The sequence below is a fragment of the Neovison vison genome, chromosome 6 (assembly GCF_020171115.1).
Source record: "Neovison vison isolate M4711 chromosome 6, ASM_NN_V1, whole genome shotgun sequence".
Lineage (NCBI taxonomy): Eukaryota > Metazoa > Chordata > Mammalia > Carnivora > Mustelidae > Neogale > Neogale vison.
In genome coordinates, this window is record NC_058096.1 from 224,385,087 (window position 1) to 224,405,099 (window position 20,013).

General features: G+C 60.7%; 1 protein-coding gene across 3 annotated transcripts in view; it reads left to right on the plus strand.

The window, feature by feature from the left end:
* SHC2 (SHC adaptor protein 2) overlaps window positions 1-20,013 on the plus strand; it is a 32,060-nt gene that overhangs the window by 6,770 nt on the left and 5,277 nt on the right. For 2 of the 3 annotated variants that reach the window (XM_044254763.1, XM_044254762.1), the window contains exons 2-12: window positions 6,408-6,478; window positions 8,177-8,237; window positions 8,422-8,541; window positions 9,678-9,731; window positions 9,857-9,908; window positions 9,985-10,111; window positions 11,196-11,349; window positions 11,938-12,001; window positions 14,446-14,589; window positions 16,452-16,762; window positions 19,001-19,134. In XM_044254763.1, coding sequence (XP_044110698.1) covers window positions 6,411-6,478; window positions 8,177-8,237; window positions 8,422-8,541; window positions 9,678-9,731; window positions 9,857-9,908; window positions 9,985-10,111; window positions 11,196-11,349; window positions 11,938-12,001; window positions 14,446-14,589; window positions 16,452-16,762; window positions 19,001-19,129 — 1,284 coding nt within the window. In that variant the 5' untranslated portion in view covers window positions 6,408-6,410 and the 3' untranslated portion in view covers window positions 19,130-19,134. Of the gene's footprint in view, window positions 1-812; window positions 820-6,407; window positions 6,479-8,176; window positions 8,238-8,421; window positions 8,542-9,677; window positions 9,732-9,856; window positions 9,909-9,984; window positions 10,112-11,195; window positions 11,350-11,937; window positions 12,002-14,445; window positions 14,590-16,451; window positions 16,763-19,000; window positions 19,135-20,013 lie in introns of those variants that run through there. The other variant, XM_044254764.1, reaches the window with a different exon arrangement.

Consider the following 20,013-nt stretch of genomic DNA (forward strand, 5'->3'; position numbering starts at 1 on the left):
AGTGGGGCGCCCCGCTTTCTGGTGATGGTGCAGCTGTCTCTCCGCGGTGTTGGGTGGGCATTTGCGCACCACTGGGTTTAGGTTGTGCGTTCAGGGCTGGAAGCACAGGGCTGGGCTGCCTCTTCCCCATCCAGCAAAGCAAGAGGCAGGGTGGATGTCAGTCCTGATACAGTTCTGGAAACTTGGGTCACTTGGAGTATTGGAAAGCATGGTGTCCCCCCAACTCCGTGTCCACTGGGACCTCCGAATGTGACTTTATCTGCAGATGGAATCTGGTAGCGACGAGGCCGTCCTAGGTTAGGGTGGGCTGTAAATTTTTTTTTTTTTTTTTTGAGACAGCACACAAGCATGAATGAGCAGGCGGAGGGGCAAAGGGACAGGGAGAGTATCTCCAGCTGAGTCCCCGCTGAGCACAGAGCCTGGTGCAGGGCTCCACCTCCCGACCCTGAGGTCGTGGTCTGAGCTGAAATCAGGAGTCAGACGCTTTACTGACGGAGCCCCCCAGGGCCCCAGATCCTGTGAAGTCTAGAAGAACTGGAGGAGAGAAGCGTGGACACAGACACGGGGAGAAGCCATGTGACAACAGAGCAGAGATGCCCGTGGCTGGATGGGGCTGGGGCCGTCCTGTGAGGACCTGGAGGACGGGCATCCTTGCCCTGGAGCCTTCGGCAGGAACACACCCAGCCGACGTCTGATTTGGACATGGGGTCTCTAGAACCAGGAGAGAGCAGGGCCCCATTGTTATCCACTGTCCCGATCCTGGTGGTTACGCGGCCCCTGGAGACCCACACACTGGCCAGGGGGACGTTTGTCTTCTTTGTAAGTAGGAAGTCTCTGTGGGGTCAGAGCCTCAGAACTGAGGGGTGGACGTAAGGCGTGTATGGGATTCTCAGGTTCACGGCAGGATGCGCTTTTGCTCACCAGGAGCACGGCTGTTGGCCGCACAGACCAAGCCCCCTCCCCCACGCCAGGTGCCTGCAGAGCTCCCCCCACTATCCCCTGCAACCCCCTAGGCTGCTCTGCAGCTTCGCTGGGAGGGGGATTTAGAGGCTGTGCGAGCTTCCTGGGTGCCCACAGACTTCCGCAGGCTTGTCTGAGCGGAGTCGCCTGGACAGACGCTTTGCCTTACGATCGTGCTGCGGCTATTCTGCGGCTGGTCCGGTGCTGCTCAGAAAAACGTGGGTAGCTTCAAACCAGGGGCTGATGGGCGCGATAGGCAGTTTCCTCTTTCCCTCAAACAGATAAAAAAACCTAAGATAGAGTTCAGTACCATAAAATTTGCCCACTTCAATTGTACAATTCAGGGGCTTTTAGTACATTCACAGAAGCCCTCGCTATGTTCTAACCCGAGAACGTTCCATCTCCCCAGGAAGAAGCCCCGTCCCCATCAGCCGTCCCCACCCCCAGCCCCCGGCCCTCATGGGCCCGCTTGCCCTCCGTGGACGTGTCGCATGCGTGGACTCACACCCCACGTGCCCTTCTGTGTCTGGTTCCCTCCCTGAGTGTCGTGGGCTCGGGGCAGAGCGTGGGGGGGCCTCGCTCCTGCTAGGGCCGGGGACGCTCCCACGTGGGGGACCCGCTACATGGATCTTCTCATCTACTGATGAGGACTTGAGTGGTTTCCTGCCATTTCCTTAAAAAATAAACCCAGTTATGTTCATAGATGGAGAATGTTGAGGCCACAGTAGTGTGGGCCATACGGCAGAGGATGATGTGAGAAGGACCAGGTGGCGGAGGTTCCCCCCCCCCCCCCCCGGGAGCGCAGAGAGCTGCGTGCTCTCATCTCCGCAGGCAGGCCTGGCTTGCTGTGGGAGCTGGCTCTGTCCCTTCCCCCCTCCAGGCCTCAGCTCCCCGGCCGGGAAATAGCTCCTTCCCTGTAGTGTTCTAGGGTGGGCTGTGGCCTGCCTGTGCTTCCACGTGTGCCCAGGGGGAGGTGGGATACAGAGCCATGTGGGGTCTCTTCCTACCTGTGTTAGTGTCCCGGGAGGCTCTCACCAGGCACCACACACGGGACAGCCTAAGTCAACGGCAGAGTCGGCTTCCCCGGCTCCGGCCCCGGGCCCTGGAGGCTGCTGGTGGGAGGTGCAGGTTCGCGGGGGTGGGGTGGGGGTGGGGGGGGTGGGGGGGGCGCTCCTGCCAAGGCTCCCAGGGTCGGGCAGGCGCTGCGTCTCTTGGATCCGTCACTCTGAGCTCCCCTGGTGTCTTCCTGGGACACCCGTCTGGGATTTAGGGGCCGTCTACAGGCTCTGGGTGGGGGAGCAGGTGCACAGACCTTCCGCGAGGCCGGCGTCCAGCCTGGCACAGCTGGTGTCGGTGCTTCCTTGGTGGAGGTCATGCTCCCTGGTGACCAACCCTAGGCTGAATCTGACTTCTGAGCTTTGACCCCTGCTATCTATTTAAAAGTAAAAATTCTGTTTCTGGTCACTATTTACAAATTACGAGGTTTCACACCAAAGCCCCCGGATTTCTGGTCTCCTTTTTAAAAAACTCAGGTGTCTGGTAGCACTGGGCCCCCATGGCTGTGGAATATGCTGTGTAGGCCCACACCTGTGGTCGTGCCAGAGACACCGGGGCCTCGGTGCATAGGTTCAAATCCTGCCTCTGCCACCTATAAGCTTGTGCTTTCTTGGAGCCTCCTTGGACCTGCGTTTCCTGAGGGCTAACAGTTGTCCCTGTGGCGCAGGGACATGGGGACGGTGCCTTGAAAGAGGTCATGTGTGATCAGTAGGGACGGTCTGCGTGTGCAGGAGCCTGCCCTGGCCGTCTGCCAGCCTCCCCTCTCTGGCCCCTTTGGCATCTGAGTTTGCAGTCCTTGTTCCCAGCCCTCCGGGGGTGCCCCCGTTGCATCCCTTCTTGCGTGAGCTCCCATCTTTCCAGCACAAGTAAGTCATGCTCCCCACCCTTCGCCAAGCAGGGACTGGGGGCACACTGGACGATTTCAGCCTCCCAGAGAGGACCGGACATTAATTGGGGTGAACTTGGGGGTGGTATGGGAATCAGAACCCTTCATCCTGGGCTTAGAACATTGACACCCACGGCACAGACTCCGTACCTAGAGGGAACATACCTGTTGGGCAGCCAGCGTCCCACCAAAGCTGTCCCCTCAGTGAGAAAATCCACTCGGGGTCAGGGACTGCAGCAAATTCCCTGTGAGGTCCCAGTTGTCTAACACATGCCTGGCATATAGGCCATGCCCATCCGTCTGTCCACCTATCTATCCATCATCCGTTCATCCACCCATCCTTCCATCTGTCCACCCATCCTGTCTGTCTTTCCATCCATCATCCGTCCATCCGTCCATCCATCATCCGTCATCCATTTGTCCACCTGTCTGTCCACCCATCCATCCATCCCCTATTCATCTATCCATCATCCATCATTCATCCATTTGTCCACTGTCTGTCCACTGACTCATCCGTCTGTCCATCCATCCCCTGCTCATCCGTCCATCCGTCATTCACTAATCCATTATCCACTTGTCCACCCATCCATCCATCCATCCCTTGTTCATCCGTCCATACATCATCCATCCATCCATCTGTCCATCTCTCTCATCTGTCTGTCCATGGTCTATCCATCTGCCCATCTCTCTATTCACCCATCATATATCCACCTGTCCTTTATCCATCATCCGTCATCCATCCTCTCTCTCTCCTCTACCTGTCCACCCCCATCCATCCCTTATCCATCCAGCCATCCATCATCCATCATCCAACTCTCCATCCATCCATCCATCCATCCATCCATCCACCATTCGTCCACCCAAGAGAAGGTGAGAAGATCTATTCACTCCCTACTTAAAAGTCTCTCATGGCTCCCCAGTGTATGTAGCATGAGACCCAGCCCTGGGGCCCTGCAGCCTCCTTGCTTGTGTCCTGTCATCTCTCTTTGCTCCCTGATTCTCTGCTCTAGCTACATTGGAGTGAGTCTGTGGCCTCTCCATGCTCGTTCTCACTTCGGAGCCTTATACTTGCCATTCCCTTTGCCTGGGTCTTTGCTTGGCTTGCTCCTGCTCTTCCTCTGGTCTCTATCTCCGTTGGCACTCACCATGTAGCAAATCATCGCACAGTCTAGTGCAGGACGACAGACATTGATTATTTCTTGTGTTTCTTCATCCACATGGCGATGGGCCAGTGACAGCTGGGATGATGGTGATGGGCCACGTATCTGTCCTCATGGAGCAGGCTGGCCTGGCCGTGTCTCAGGTACCTGAGACCAGTGAGGGACAAGATCCAGGGCACAAGTGACCTTTAGACCTGGACCGAGTCACCTTTGGTGACATCTCTTTGGCCCAAACAACGTTCCATGGCCACCCCTAGGGCTGGATGGAGGAGGAATGGCTTACGACTGTGTTTCACGGTCTGTCAGTAGCATGAGGTTTCTCTCCCAGAAGCAGCCACTATAACCTGCTAGAATCACTCATCTGTGCTCGAGCAAACACACACACACACACACACACAGAGTATATACATGCGTGTGGGCACGTGTTTGTCCTTGATCCCTTGTGCATGTGAATGATGACTCACCATGGCCTCTGTTGTACACCTTGTTCCTGCTACTGAATGAGAGACCTTGGAGATAATCTCATATAAATATATAAAAAATTCTTGTCTTTCTTACAAATGCATACCCTTGCATTCCAAGAACCATGATTTGCTTATATTTAGCAAGAATATAGGGCACGCAGTTAAATGAAAAGTTCCAGTGAACACCACTAATTCTTGGTACAAGTATGTCCCATGAACTATTTAGGACATACTTATACTAAGAAAATATTCATTGTTTAGTGGCATTTCCAGTTGAACTGGATCATGTATTGAATCTGACACACTGGATGTGTTGAGTTTTAGGATGTCTCTGATTTCTAGCTGATTTGTTCAGTGCTACGGGTCCCAGCAGGACAGGAAGGTGTGTGCGAAAGGTGTACCTGAGGGGAGACTGAGGGGGGCAGGGCGCACAGAGGAGGGCCAGGCATGGGGAGCCAGCCCCTGGGGCCAGCATGAAGGGCAGCTTGGGGGCAAAGGGAGTGGGCGGGCGCTGACCCACCAGGGCATCTTGTGGGCAGCACACACCTGCCCGCCTGTTCCCCTTCCAGTCCTGCAGGCTCAGAGCCCCGTGGAGGGCAGGACATGGGCTGCCCCACACCACAACTGGTACACACCCCCGCAGCCCCTGGGCTGTTGTATCTGTGGGGTGAAGTCCTACAATGAAGTTCAAGGTCAAAGTGTGTGTGAATTTGTGATTTTTTAAAAATTGAGGTAACATTTACAACAGTTACCCATTAACTATTTTCTATCCTGTTCTCTTCTATTCTATGCTTGTATTTTAAGTAAGGTCTGGGCCCAGCAGGGGGCTTGAGCTCATGACCCCGAGATCGAGAGTGGCGTGTTCCACAGACTGAGCCCCCCATTACCCTTTTCCAAGTGTACGTCTGCTTTAGTGGTATTCAGCACATTCACAAGGCCACGCAACCATCAGCACTCTCTGGTTCCAGAACGTTCCCTCATCCCAGGAAAACCTGTTCCCATTAGCGCCGACCCCCGCCTCCCCCAGCTGCTGGCACCTGCCGGCCACCTTTCTGTCTCCAGGGTTTGCCTGTTCTGGAGGTTGCACACGCATGTTCCAGGGCGCACGGTGAGGGGCGCTGCCATGAGCCCATCGGTGCGGTACGGCAGACGCCCCAGCACCCAGACGCTGGCCGGAATGAGGCTTCTGGCCCGGGCTGGTCCCTGACGGCCTCCTCTCGCAGCAGTTGAAGCAGTCGGGGAGCTCTGCCGCTGTTTCTTCCCCTGTTGTCCCTCGGCGTCATCTCTGGGAGACTTGGAAGCCCCCTTCTGTGGGGATGGTGGCCTCGGCGGGGGTTGGCACACTTCTCCTGGAAAGGTCCAGACAGTCCAAGGGTTGGGTTTCATGGGCCAGATGGTTTCCTCCCTATCTGCCTGCGGGCCCTGAGCTGGGTGTGGGGGCTTGAGTGTGAGCCAGAGCCTTGCCATCCTGGTCACCCTCCTGGCCCTCCTGGGCTCATGCTCCCATGGAACGGAAAGCGAGAACTAACAGCAGACAGTTGGACCAACAGCAGCCTGGGCCTGGAGGGATCAGTCAGCTTCCGGAAAGCACTTGCTTAGCGTCTGGGAAGGTGGCTCTGAGGATGTGGCTGCTGAGCCTCGAGATGGGGAAGGAACCCGTCTGCAAGTTGAGGGAGAAGGAGGGCAGCAGGTGCAAAGGCCCTGGGGCAGCAGGGCAGGATGTTGCTGAGCACGGGGCAGGGCTGCAGCCCAGTGGGGGCGAGAGGAGAGAGGGCAGCGCGTGCTGGAGGAAAGGCTTGGGTTCACCTGTCCCCCGCCTCGGGCCTGTCTGGGCTGGTGCTTGGGGCCCACCTGCTAACGGCTTGTTCTCTCTCCCCGCAGTACATGGGCTGCATTGAAATCCTCCGCTCCATGCGCTCTCTGGATTTTAACACCCGCACCCAGGTGACCAGGTGAGCCTCGGAGACTGGCTGCTGTGGGGCCAGGGGCTCGGGGCAGCTGGGGAGGGCTGATGCGAGGCTTCGGAGGTGGCTCAGACAGTTTGCCCTGGGAGCCCAGGATGAGAGGCGCGGTGAGGTTCCCTCCTGCCGCCCAGCTTGGGCAACAGTGTGGCCAGGAGTTGGAATGGCCTTGGGGTGGGGCGCGTGGTGTCTGAGTCCCCATTCTGTCCTGCCCTCCAGAGGCCCCTGCTCCCCAGACCCCGGATTTTCTCTCTTAGGTAGAGAGGATGCCTGGTCCTTTGCAGTGTGTGGGACCTGCGGGTGCTGGATCATTCCTGGTTAAGACTCGGGTCAGGGCCGACGGGCTGGGAGCCTGTCCAGGGCGGAGACAGCATCTCTGTGGTCCCTGCTGTCTTTGGGGCAGAGTCGGTGATCTCATGGTGCTCTGAGCTTCCGGGACAGTAAGGAAGAGTTCTGGGTCCAGCCAGGGCCGAGCCTGAGGGGAGAGACATCTTTTTGCCTGTGAGCACTGAGCTAGTCTGTCGGCCGTAGACAGGAAAACGCTGCCGAGACGACATTCACGTGTCAGCCGCTCACCCGCTGAAGTGCACGAGCCCATGTGTTTTAGTTTCTTCCCAGGGTTGTGCAACCACTCCCTCCCCAATTCCAGAACATTCCATCAGCCCAGAAAGAGGCTCTGTGCCCATCAGCAGTCACCCCCTCTCCCAACCCTCCCCCATCCCCCACCCCCACGAGCCCCCCTCCCCTGCATGGAGGAGCCTGGTCGGGACGTGTCACACACGTGGACTGACACCCCGTGGGGCCTCCTGTGTTTGGTTCTCTCCCTGAGCGCTGTGGGCTCGGGGCCGTCCCTGGGGCCGTGCGTGGGGACCTCGCTCTGGCTGGGGCCGGGACGCTCCTGCACATGGGGGAGGCCTGTGTATCTGTTCAGGAGTCGGTGGACCCTTGGGTGTCAGTGGTTATCACAACTTGAGTTGCTGTGAACAGGTCTTGTGTGGATTGTGTTTCCTTTTTTCCTGGGTGTGTCACCCGGCTGTGGGGGGCTGTGTGCTGACCCCACATCTCGCTGTTTGGAGAGCTGCTGGACCATTTCCAGGTGGCAGCTCTGTTCACCTACCTTCCCGCCGGCTGGATGCAAGGGTCGGGTTTGTTCTTGTGGCACCAGTTTTCCCAGGCCCGGTGTAGTCTGACCTTCAGGGTCCCGTGACGTCCTGGCCCCCTGGGGGACTGGCAGTTTCCCAGCGGTCTGTTGCTTATTGTCTGGGGGAGCCCAGAGCAGAGTCACCCTCTCAAGCCACAGATGGGGATCTGACAGGCCTGTGGCCACGCGGAATTTGGGGTCCAGGCTCTGGGCCTGTGCTCATCCCCTGTCTGCGTGCTGTGGTCTAACGTTGGGCTGTGGTCCAGGGATGCGTTGGTCACTGAGAAGGGAGGGGCCAGAGGGTGAGAGCCAAGGGTGGGGTGTGTGTGTGTGTGTGTGGGGGGGTGTCTGCAGGCATGCACGGGGTGGGGGCCAGTAGCCCTGATCCAGGGCTCTGTCCCTTCCTCCCCTTTCCAGGAGCCCTAGCTTCCCTCCCTCCTGTGAGCCCGTGGCATCTGACCCCCACACTCTGCGAGCTCTTGCCTCCTCCCCAAGCGTCCCACCCCCTCCCAAGCTCACTGAGCCCCCTCCTCCCTCCCCCCATGCAGGGAAGCCATCAACCGGCTCCATGAGGCGGTGCCTGGCATCCGGGGCTCCTGGAAGAAGAAGGTGGGTGAGGGGCTCCTGGTCTTTGCGGTACTGGTGGGCGTGGCTGGAGCAGTGGGGGCTGGCGTGGCCAACCTTGGGCCCCGCCCCAGCGCCCCCCCTCCCCCCGCAGCCCCGCCTTCTGCAGCATTGCGGAGCTGGCCAGCCTGCAGGCCCCGCACTGCCCCCTGCCCCGTCCCCACCCCAGGCCCCCAACAAGGCGCTGGCTTCCATCCTGGGCAAGAGCAACCTGCGCTTCGCGGGGATGAGCATCGCCGTGAGCATCTCAACCGACGGCCTCAACCTCTCCGTGCCCGCCACGCGCCAGGTGGGGGTCGCCAGCTGCAGGGCCGCCCTGGCTTCTGGGGGAGGCTGGAGGGGTGCTGGGTGCAGGGCCGCGGGTGGATGTGGTCACCTGGGGTGTGCAGAGAACCCACCCGGAGCCAGGAGCTGAGCTGCCCTCATGGCAGCCACAGTGCAGGGCTGCCACCAACCACCACGCCCCCGCAGAGAGTGACCCGGATGCAGGGTCAGCAGTGCCCGGGGGAGGGCCCTGGCTTGGAGTCTTGGTAGAAACCAAGAGAATAATTACAAATCCTAAAAAGGACCATGGGGCCCGGCAAGGGATGTTGTAGGTGTGCAGTAGGCTCTGTGACCGAGCAGGGGCATCATGGAGGGCTTCCCAGAGGTGGTGACACGAGCTGGGAGGGAGGAGGTGAGCAGAGGACATCCCAGGCAGGGGCCCTCTGTGGGGAGACAGAGGTGGAGAAGTCACAGCCTTGGGACTTGTCGAGACAGCACCGTGACCCTGGAGAGTGCTGGGATGTGCGGCTGTGGGGGCACTAGCCAGGTTGTGTGTGGCGGACCTGGGGAGCCACTGACTGCTCCCTGGGTCATGGAGGCACCTGAGCACTCAGGACAGCCATGGATGGTGGCAAGCGAGCACACAAGCGAACATGGAAATGAGTGTGCAGATGTGCACACAGGACGCATGCAAAGGAGGGCGCACGCATAAGTGAACACGCAGATGAGCCAGCCCATGCAAATGAGCATGCAAATGAGCATGCAAATGAGCACAGGGTGGGTATTCTGGAGCCTGGGGCGGTCCTGCCTGGGTCTCTGCCTGTGAGGTGGCCCTGGGTGTGCCCAATGATCCGGCGGCCCCAGGGGTCTTGTGCGTGGATGTGCAGGCCCACGCGGGGCGTGTCAGGGTGTGGAGAGGGCTTGTGTGTGTCCCGGTGTATGTGGTAGTGGCTGTGTCTCTGGACCTGTCCCCTTGGGGGCATCTGTGTCTCTGTGTGTGACTGTGCGTGTCTGTGCTTCTGTGGGTGTTGGGTGTGTTTGCACATGCTTGGGGGTGGGCGTGGCCTCTGCCCCCTGCCCCGGGCCGTCGCCATCCAGGTGTATTTCTGGTCCACTCCTCGTGGCCCTGGCCCGTGACCCGGTATGTCTCTCTCTGGCCAGATCATCGCCAGCCACCACATGCAGTCCATCTCCTTCGCGTCAGGCGGCGACACGGTAAGGCTGGGGGCCGGGGTGGACTCATGCCCCTTCCGTCCCCTGAAGAGAGCCCTGCACCGCTGGATCCGGGGGGCGGCCTCCTGGCCGGGCTGACCCCTGCTCCATGCTCGCTCTCCTTCCAGGACATGACGGATTATGTAGCCTATGTAGCCAAGGATCCCATCAACCAGAGAGGTGAGGTCCCGGTGGGGGCGGCTGGGGGCCCCAGGGCCAGGCCGACGGATGCCCCGTAATGCGCCGCTGTCCGCAGCCTGCCACATCCTGGAGTGCTGTGGGGGCGTCGCCCAGAGCGTCATCAGCACCGTGGGCCAAGCCTTCGAGCTGCGCTTCAAACAGTACCTGCACAGCCCCCCGCGGGTGGTCGTGGCCCCGGAAAGGTACAGACCCGCCTCGTCCTGTCTTCCCGGGGACAGCGTGTGCCCTGACCAAGGCCAGGCACCCGGGCCTCGTGCTTGCCTCCTCCGCGTTGGGGGACCGTCTCCGCTCTGTCCCGACTTTCCTCCGTGCGCCCCGTGGGCTCGTGGCCCACCGCCGGGCCCGTCCACTCGCCTGGAACCCGGCACGAATGCACCTGCTCTGCCCCGGCTGGCCGAGGCGAAGATCTGGGGAGCCGCTCCGGGCGGGGGCCCCCACTTCTGCAGAGGGCCAGAGGGTCCATGCTCCGGGCTGTGCGGCCGGACCGCCTGTCCTGGCCGCTGTGGCGTGGGGGTGCCTCGAGGGGTCCCGGGCTGAGGGCCAGCAAGTCTGTATTTACAGACACGAAGTTCGGACTTCATGTCGCTTTCATGTGTCACCAAGCATTGTTCTGTTGCTGTTCTCTGAATCATTGAAAAGTTCTGTGGCTTAAAAGAGAAGAATCCATTCTTAGCTGCTGGGCCGCTGCCTGTGGGCAGCCAGCCGGGTCGCAGAGCCCTGTGCTCAGTTGCCTGGCACACGAGGTAGCAAACTGCCCGACTAAGTAGTGGGTAAACTGTGGGAGCCGTTCCCAAGAGCGGAGTTTGCAGGGACAGACTGGGCTGTGGAGTCCTCACCCGCGTGCCTGGAACCCTGTCCCTGTGGGCTCACGGCCCGCACGTGTGCATGCCTCCCGGGCCTTGCGGGGGCGGGGGGTTTGGAGGCCGGTTCCCGTGGCTTCCCCTTTTTCACTCTCGGGACCCGCAGGGCCAGAGGGCAGGGCCGTGGCAGGGCTATCCGCACTGCCACCCTAACCTCGGGACTGGCTCTGGGTACAAGCTTGGGGCGAGTGTGTCCCCCCACCCAGAGCGAGGACCACTGTGGTTTAGCAGAAGCGCCGGGGAGCTCACAGCACCCCGGTGGGAAAGAGCGCCTAGCTCCCCCCACAGCCAGCCCGGGAGCGCCAGAGCCAGAAACTCAAGCTGCAAGGCCTTAGCACCCTCTTGGGGGTCGCCATTTTCTCTGCCCCTGAGCCCTGGGGCTCCTGCCTGTGCTGTCTGTCCCCAGGCTGACCAGGCCAGAGGACTCGGCCTGGGGGGATGAGGAGGAATCGGAACACAATTACTACAACAGCATCCCAGGGAAGGAGCCGCCCCTGGGTGGACTGGTGGACTCCAGGCTCTCGCTAACTCAGCCCTGTGCCCTCGGGGCCCTCAGCCAGGTCAGCCTCTTTGGCCCCCATGGGCTGGGCCAGCTGGGGTGGGGGGTTGAGGGGGGTTGTCCCCAGGCGCTGACTTCTCGGGCCTAACCCCAGCGCTGCCTTCTCTTTCTCTTCTCTGTGATCACGGTGGCAGGTCCTGTGCCTTCCTCCCTTCCCTGCCCAGACTGCACAGGGTGTCTGGCCCTACTCCAGCCTCAAAACCCTGAGTGGATTCTCGTATCCACAGTCTCATCAGGGCCATGAAAGGGGTGTCCGGAATCTATGACAGGGAGTCTGACTCTGGGGTCAGGAGGACTTTCAGGAGGAAGCAGCGTTTGGGCCGGCCCTGACGGGTGAATAGGAGTTGCCTGGGAGAGCAGTGCAGGGAAGGGCACCCAGGTGGAAGGAACAGAATGTGGCAGGTGGCAGGAAGGTGCAGAGGGTAGCTGAGGCTGCGGCAGAAGTGCGTGGAGGGTTGAGGAGGGCAGTGTGGGACCCAGGGACGGGGGCGGCCCTTGCCTTTGGCCCACGTCTCCAGCCGTGCAGGAGGCTGGGGACCCAGGGAAGGGGACTTGCATGTGGCTGGAGGACCCTCGCTGTCTTTTTCAGGGGGCATCTCCTGCTCGAAGGGACACGTGCAGCCTGCCGTGGGACCTGGGCGCCCCAAGTGCTGGTAGGTGCCCCAGCCCCGCCCCTGCCCTCTCTTCGCTTGGCCCCGTGAGACTGCGCACAGACGACTTTCGTTGCGTTTTGGGCAGAGGGGCTGTATTCCCATGGTTCAAAATGCTGGGGTGAAAGCGCATTTGGTGAGACATTGCTGGGCACCCCGGCCCCCGTCTGCCTCTCCGCCTGCCCGCGCAGGCCACCACTGTCCTTCGCTGCTGGTCTCGTTTTCCCCATCTGTCGCAGCCCGTTCACAAGCGCGTGTCACTCTCCACGAGCTCACGGACGGTGGGGGCTCTGCACGCTCGCTGTCCGGCTCGCTTCCCCACACAGCCGTCCGTCCTGGGGTTCGCTCCGCGCCTGTCCGCGTACACGTCCTCACCCTTGTTCTCCGCAGCGGACCGCTCTGTTCTGTTTTGCCCCTGCTCGGCCCGGAGGTGTGGGTGGACCTCCAGGTGTGTGCCTGGTGGGTTAGGGTCTCAGCAGGGTCCGCCTCGAGGGGCTGCTCCGTCCCGTTGCACCCATCAAGGTACCCGGACTTTTGTTTTGACAAACGATTGCGTTTTCAGCCTGTGAGCCTCTCACCCCATTACACGTAGCTGGAAGTGACCTGCCTTCCCCTTGCAGCCGGGAGCGTGTCCTTGCACACTTGGTGTGACGTGCGGAGGTGCTGGCCCTCGAGGTGTGCCGGTCCTTGCTCACCACGGCGTCGGTGCACAGGGCTGCGGGCTCGCGCCCAGGCCCTACAGCTCAGCTTGCTCTGCCTGCGCGGGCCCCCCTGCCGGGCACGGACTAACCCTTGCGGCTGTGTCTGCCCTGCGGAGGCGAGGTTGGGGGCGAGGTTGGGGACGGCGGGAACAGTGTGTGTCACACTCCCAGAGGCTGCGGGGCTGTCTGCCCACCAGCCCCGCGGCAGCTGCCTGCTTCCCCCACAGCCTCACGAACATCTGTGCTGGGTTTGGGGTTGTTTGTGGATCTTCGGCGGTAATCTGGGCGTCTTTGGTGCCCCAGCATGGTGTTTACAGGCCACTTTTGTTGTCAGGCGCCCTGCGGGTGCTCGTACCTGGTCTGACTGCCCCGCGTCTCCCCAGCGTCTCCCAGCCCCAAGCCTCTGCGTGCTCGTCCTTCTGGTTATGCCTTTCCCTGTGGTCCAGCCGAGGACTCCTACCGCTGTGTTCGCGCCCCAGCTCCGATGCCCAGGAGTTGGCTCTCAGTCTGGATTCCTGCCGCCCAGGCTTATTCCACCGCCTCTGGCTGTGGTGGGCGGGGAGAGTTTTTGCCTCTCCAGGCAGACCAGGAGGCCTGCTCTGTGCCTGTATCAGCCACCCAGGACCCACACGTCGTCAGCCCTCAAACTGAATCATAATTTTTTTTAGAGTATTTATTTATGTGAGCGAGCACACAAGCGGGGGTGGGGGGCAGACAGAGGGGGAAGCAGGCTCCCCACTGAGCAGGGAGACCAATGCAGGCTGGATCCCAGGACCCCGGGATCATGACCTGATCCCAAGGCAGATGCTTAACTGACTGAATTCTAACTTTGATGATACTGTTCTAAGGTTGTGGCCCTCAGCCCTGCTTATAAAGGATCTAACCCTAGCTCCCCATTTCACAGAGGAAGAGCGGGGGGCGCAGAGAGCTTAGCAGACCTGCCCATGTCCACAGAGGACAGCTGGGGCTGGCGTGTGAGGTCACATGTCCCGGCGGGTAAAGATGTCACTGGCAGACAGGTATTACAAGCCTCCCGTGGGCTCTTGGGCTGGCTGTGGCCGCACAGTGCATTGAAATCATGATTTCTCTGCCAAGGATTAAAAACAGTGACGTTTAGAAACGAATTGACAGTTCTGAGAAAAATACACGTGGATGCCCTTTGACCGCGGGAAGAGAAGCTCAGCCTTGCTCAGATGCGAGAAAAGGAAACTGCGGCCCCCAGATGCCACTTCCCACTTCTCAGCCCAGCAGACCACCCCTGGCACCTGGTAGAATACGGTGGCCGGTGGCCGAGGCCAGGGGCCTGGTCAGGGTCTGGCAGAATCTGAGTGGCCCCAGGGAAGGAGAACTTTGCTGCTCTGTGGCTGTTAACTCACAGTTAAGAAAAGAAAGGAAACCCCAAAATAGTACAGGCACACTATCGAGCGATCTGTGTGTTGTGTGGGGAGCGTAATCACAGGGGACCAGTTTCATCGTGATTAGATTTTGGATGCGCACATCAGCCTACGCCTGGGGCTTTCTGCTGCTGTCCTGCCTAGTGGCAGCATCCCTGCCTGGGGGGGCCCTCCGGAGCCCGCAGCCCCTGGTGGGACATTCCTGGGGTCTGTCACTCCAGGCGGTGCTGCACGGGCCTGCAGCTCCCTGCCTGGAGGGCAGCAGGTGTGGGTGGGGCTCCCTGTGTGGTCCTTCCTGCTCCTCGGTCCTGGGCTCCTGCAGCTGACCCTCCACTCCTCCTGCGCTCCCCAGGCCCGCCGGGGGACGGCTACGTGCAGGCCGACACCAGGGGCCCCAGAGACTACGAGGACCACCTATACGTCAACACGCAGGGTCTGGACGCCCCGGACGTTCTGCAGCCAGAGGACAGCCCCAAGAAGGATCTGTTTGACATGCGTACGCGGGGGCAGGCCAGCCGGAGGGGGGAGGTGTGCCCCTAGCAACCAGTGGTCTGATGGGGGCGGCCCAGCCTTCTTCCCCTTGGGACTTTGCCAGTTGGTGAGGGTCGGGTGGGGGCACTCCCTAGGGGGAGGCTCTGAGCCCCCCTCCCTGGGACTCTGAAGTCTCTTGGGGGTGACCCAGTTTCCTCTCTGTAGGGGGTCTCTGATCTGTGGGGAAGGGCATTGAAAGAGCGGCTGGTATGAGGGGGGAGGCTCAGGCGTCTCTTCCCTATGAGATGCCTCCGTCTCTGGGGAGCTGGCGGGGGAGGCTTAGCTCCTTCCTTCGGGGTCTCCTCAGCCTGATGAGGGTATTTTAGCTCCTCCATCGTTTGAGGAAGTGGGCCCAGACCCCTTCCACTGGGAATCCTGGCCTGATGGGGGAGGCACCCTTGGGGGGACCGCTCCTTTGGGTGGGAGGACCCAGTCCGATGGGGCAGGCCTAACCACATGTTGAGAGAGTGAACAGTGGATGGGGAGGCCTTTCCTTCCTTCCCTCTGGGATACTCTGGCCTGACAGAGGACTCGGTCTGATGGAGGAGGCTTGTGTCCAAACAGCCCCTTATCTGCCACAGCACCAGTGCCGTCCTTCCACAAGCACCGTGGGGCTCTTGGCTCCATGCTGGCCCACGCAGGGTCACTTCCCTTCCTCAGGACACCTCCCTAGTGGGAGATCCCCAGGAACCAACCAAGCCAGCTGGAGATTTCTTCCTTCCCAGAGTCCGCCACGCCCCCTCCCCCACCACTGATGTGGCCCGAGGGAGGTCCCTTGAGCACCCACCGTGCACCAGTCAGGGGACTAAAAGCGTGGCCCCTGCTGGCTCACAGCGGCCCTCAGATGGGAAAGGAGGTGCTCCCGTGGGAGCTTCTGAGGCCGGCTGTCCCCGTAGGGGGTGCGATGTTGCAGCAACCCCGGCCAGCCTTCCACTGAAAATTCTGGTCTGCGTCTGATTTGTCCAGCCTGGGTCAGTGGGAGGGTGGGAGGAAGGTGTCGACGGGCCAGGCCTGGTCCAGCGTCCTGCTGGCTGGAGGCTGGGTCAGCTGCACCTGGACCAGCAGAGGAGTCAGGCAGGAGGGGTTCCCGAGGAGCAGAAGGGGAAGGAGTGTGGGGGCACAGGACACAGCTGTGCCAGGGTCGGGGTCAGGGCTGGGGTTCTGATCTGTGCAGCCCCACGTGCAGTTTTACAAGGAGAAGACAGGCTCTGAGGGCGAATGGCCCGTCTGGTGTTGCACGGTGCTGGCCGTGAGCCTCAGAAAGCCTCTGCAGAGGCCAGAAGCTTGTCTAGGGGGTGCCGGAGAGAGGAACGCCAGCCTCCCTCCTGCCACCAAGTGCACTGTTGCACGGAGCGCGGTGTTGTAGCGGGGGCTGGCCGGGGCCATCCCGCTGTCCGTGAAACAGGAGGTAGACGTGCTGGGAAGTGAGCCAAGGAGACGAGACAGGAAGGCGAAGCAGGCGTCCACACTGGAGAGAGAGCAGCTCTTTATTTGCATGTGCCTAAGACTCCAAGAGAATATCCCGCATAACTAGACCCCAGGGGACAGTGAAGAAGGCATCACCCAGCACACGCACCCGGCACACGCACACACCCAGCCAGCACACACCCAGCACACACACGGAGCACGCTCAGCACGCAGCCGGGCAAGGTCTGATGCCCTGGACGCTCGGTTCCCAGGAGCCCTCCCCTCCCCTCCCCTCCCCTCCTCTCCCCTCCCCTCCTCTCCCCTCCCCTCCTCTCCCCTCCCCTCCCAGCCCAGACCCCTCCCTCTCCCGCAGGAGGCAGTCGCCCGCCGGTGCCTCCTGCACGTCGTCCTCGCCTGCAGGGCCCTTCGAGGATGCTCTCAAGCTGCACGAGTGCTCTGTGGGGGCGGGCACGGCGGTGGCGCCCCTTCCCTTGGAGGACCAGTGGCTCAGCCCCCCCACCCGCCGGGCCCCCATCGCCCCCACGGAGGAGCAGCTGCGGCAGGAGCCCTGGTACCACGGCCAGATGAGCCGAAGGGCGGCGGAGAGGCTGCTTCGAGCCGACGGGGACTTCCTGGTGCGCGACAGCGTCACCAACCCCGGGCAGTACGTCCTCACCGGCATGCACGCGGGGCAGCCCAAGCACCTGCTGCTCGTGGACCCAGAGGGCGTGGTAAGGTGGGGCCCAGGGCTGGGGGCGGGGCCTGGGCGGGGCCGTGGGCTGGGGGCGGGGCGGGAGGTGTGTGGAGGGGGGCTGAGGGGGCGGGGCCGGCGTGGGGGTGGCCCGCAGGCGGCGGGGGGGGGGGGGCCTGGACGGGGCCCTGGCCGCCCACCTCAGCCTCCTTTGGGTTTAATGAAGGATTTTGCGAGTTGCAGAGCCTCGGCGAGCAGGTTCTGTTCGCGCGACAGGTGACTCGAGTTACAAAGCGGTTCCGCAGTAACACGGGTCGCCGCGTCTGTAGAGGGTTCCCGAGTCCGCACAGCATTTCGGGGGTTACGAGGCCTTTTCCAGGCTCAAGGCCTTTCAGGGCTTACAAAGCACTACGTTTCTCGCACGGTCCACCCGCACTGTGTGGCGAACAGACAAGGGTGTCTTTGAGCGGTAAACACGGTGTTCTTCTCTTCCAGCGCGTTGTAAGGCTCACAAAGCATGTTTCCGTTTACAAGGAGTTCTGGGGTCTCCCAGTTACTGGCGGGGCACGTTTCTCTCGCTTTCACGCCTTTGAAGCCTGCGTGTGTGTGTGTGTGTGTGTGTTTTAAAGATTTTACTTATTCGCTTGACAGAGATCACAAGTAGGCAGAGAGGCAGGCGGGGGGGGGGGGAAGCAGGCCCCCTGCAGAGCAGAGAGCCCGATGCCATCCCAGGACCCTGAGATCATGACCTGAGCCCAAGGCAGAGGCTCAACCCACTGAGCCACCCAGGCGCCCCGAAGCCTGTGTCTTTTAAGTCTGCCTTCGAGCGGCATGATAGTTTTTTTTTTTTTTAAGACTTTATTTGACAGAGAACACAAGTAGGCACAGAGGCAGGCAGAGAGAGAGAGAGAAGCAGGCTCTGCACTGAGCAGAGAGCCCGATGTGGGGCTCGATCCCAGGGTCCTGGGATCATGACCTGGGCCGAAGGCAGAGGCTTTAACCCGCTGAGCCACCCAGGCACCCCGAGCGGCATGATAGTTTTGCTGGGATTTTTCCCCTCTCCTTGAGGAACATGAAACAGGATGCCTCGTACCGTTGCTTGGTATTTCACAGTTTCTAAAGCATTTTGGGGTTTGCAGAGCACTTCTCAGTTTACAAGGAGTTCTGGGGTTTATGAAGCATTTTCCAGCGTCCAAGGGCCTTGGGGTTACAGGGTATTGCCCAGGGGAAGGAGCCTGGGGTGTTAGGGTCTCCCCAGGTGCTTTGATGGCATCCAGCTGGGGCCTCAGAACTGCCTGGGAGCTCCATCCGCTCTCTGTCTCTCCGAGGGGGTCACACTCTGCGGTGGGGGCGAGGCTGTGGGGCCTGTTCTCAGTTCCCCTTGTGTGGCTCTACTGTTACCTTAGAACCTCCTGGGCCCTGTTCCTTCTTGCTAAGTGGGTCTACCAGATAGGGTCTGCAACTCCTAAAGCTCCAGAAACTTGGGAGCTTCCTCAAATACTTGGTTAAAGGGCCGACTCTAGGTCCCAACCCCAGTTCTAGAGAAATAGATGGTTTTGCCACAGGGCCCGGGAGTGTGCCTTCTGAGCCTGCTTTGCCCACCAAGCAGGGGGCCGGAGGGTTCCCATCCGGGCTGGGTCTAGTCCTCGCCCATGCTGATGTTCAGGTTTTCTCATTCCAAGAGGCAACAGGTAGTTCTCTGCTAGGTGTTCCCAAGGTGTTCTGGGAGTGCCTGGCCAGACAGCGGCCACCGGAGTGGTTCCAGCAAGGGTGGGATCTTCTTCCCTGGCTCTGGCAGCTGCAGGTCTGAGATGCAGGTGTGGTGGGGCGGGCTCCTGATGAGGCTTGGTGGGGAGGACCCTGCTCCCCACAGCCCTTTGGTCTCTGCCTTGCCTGCATTCTGTGTGCAACTTTGCTACTCTTGCAGGGACCCCAGTCGTTGGCTTTGGGGCCACCAGAACACAGTCATCTGGAGACCCTCACTTAAGCACATCTCCAAATAAGGTCCCAGCTTTAGGTTCCAGGGCTTGGGACATCGACACGTCCCTTTTGGGGCCTCCGTTCCACCTGCTGTAGGAGGGGTGGCCCCAGGATCCTGTGATTCTGGAGCCCGACACCGGCATTCTGAGTCTGATTCCACGGAAGCTTCTGAGCTGTGGTTCTCAGACTTGAGCGTGCATCAGACCCCCGGGAGGGCCCGTGGGAGCGCAGGTTCCCGGTGAGTGGGCCTCTCCACAGGCTCCTGGCGGTGCTGACGCTGAGGCTTCTGGCTGGGCAGGTGCGGACCAAGGACGTGCTCTTTGAGAGCATCAGCCATCTGATCGACTACCACCTGCAGAGCGGGCAGCCCATTGTGGCTGCGGAGAGTGAGCTGCATCTGCGTGGTGTGGTTAGACGGGAGCCCTGAGCCAGGTGAGCCCTGAGCCAAGTGTGTACCTGCCCTAGGCCCTAGCACTAACCCATTCACCCAGCTGTCTTCTCATTTTGAAAATTACAAAAGAATTCGCAGACTACAGAAGAAGTCACCCATTTAAAGTGTGCAACTCAGTGGTTTTTAGTGTGTTTAAAGAAGTGCAATCATTCTCTACTTAATTCCAGAACATTCCATCATCCTGAAAGGCACCCCGTCCCCATCAGCAGTCACTCCCCCCACCTCCCCCATCCCCGGACCTCACAAGCCCCCTTCCTGTTCTGGGCGTGTCAGACGTGGGCACTCACACCCCGTGTGGCCGCCTGTGTCTGGTTCCCTCCCGAAGTGCCGTGGGCTCGGGTTCTGTCCCCGGGCATGTGGCGCCTCACTGCTGCTGGGGCCGGGGACGCTCCCTCGCAGGGACGCACACATGTTCATCTATTCACTGTCCATGGACATTTGGGTGTTCCCACGTTTTGGTTGTTACGTGATGATGCCGCTCAGAACGGCACAGCTGCGTCTCTGTGTGGATGTGTGTTTTCATGGCTCCTGGGTCTACGCCCAGGAGTGGGGTTGCTGAGTGGGGTTGCTGAGTTGTCTTGGCAACTCTGGGTCTCACTGGTGATAAAGTGTCTCTGGAGGAGGTGGCTGTACCCCGGAGAAAGGACTCAGGGCGGCCTGGGTCTGGGGGGCGTTCACGGAGCGGTGGGTGAGATGGAGAGGCACACACTTGGCCGTTGGCATTGGTGCTGGGGAGCCATGGGAGGGTTTGAGCTGGGGGGGGGGAGCAGGCAGGTCGGGGTGATTCCAGGACCTTTTAGTGAGAGACTAGGGCCTCTGGGTGCGGTGGGGAGTGGTCTAGGCAGGTGAAGATGTGGCTG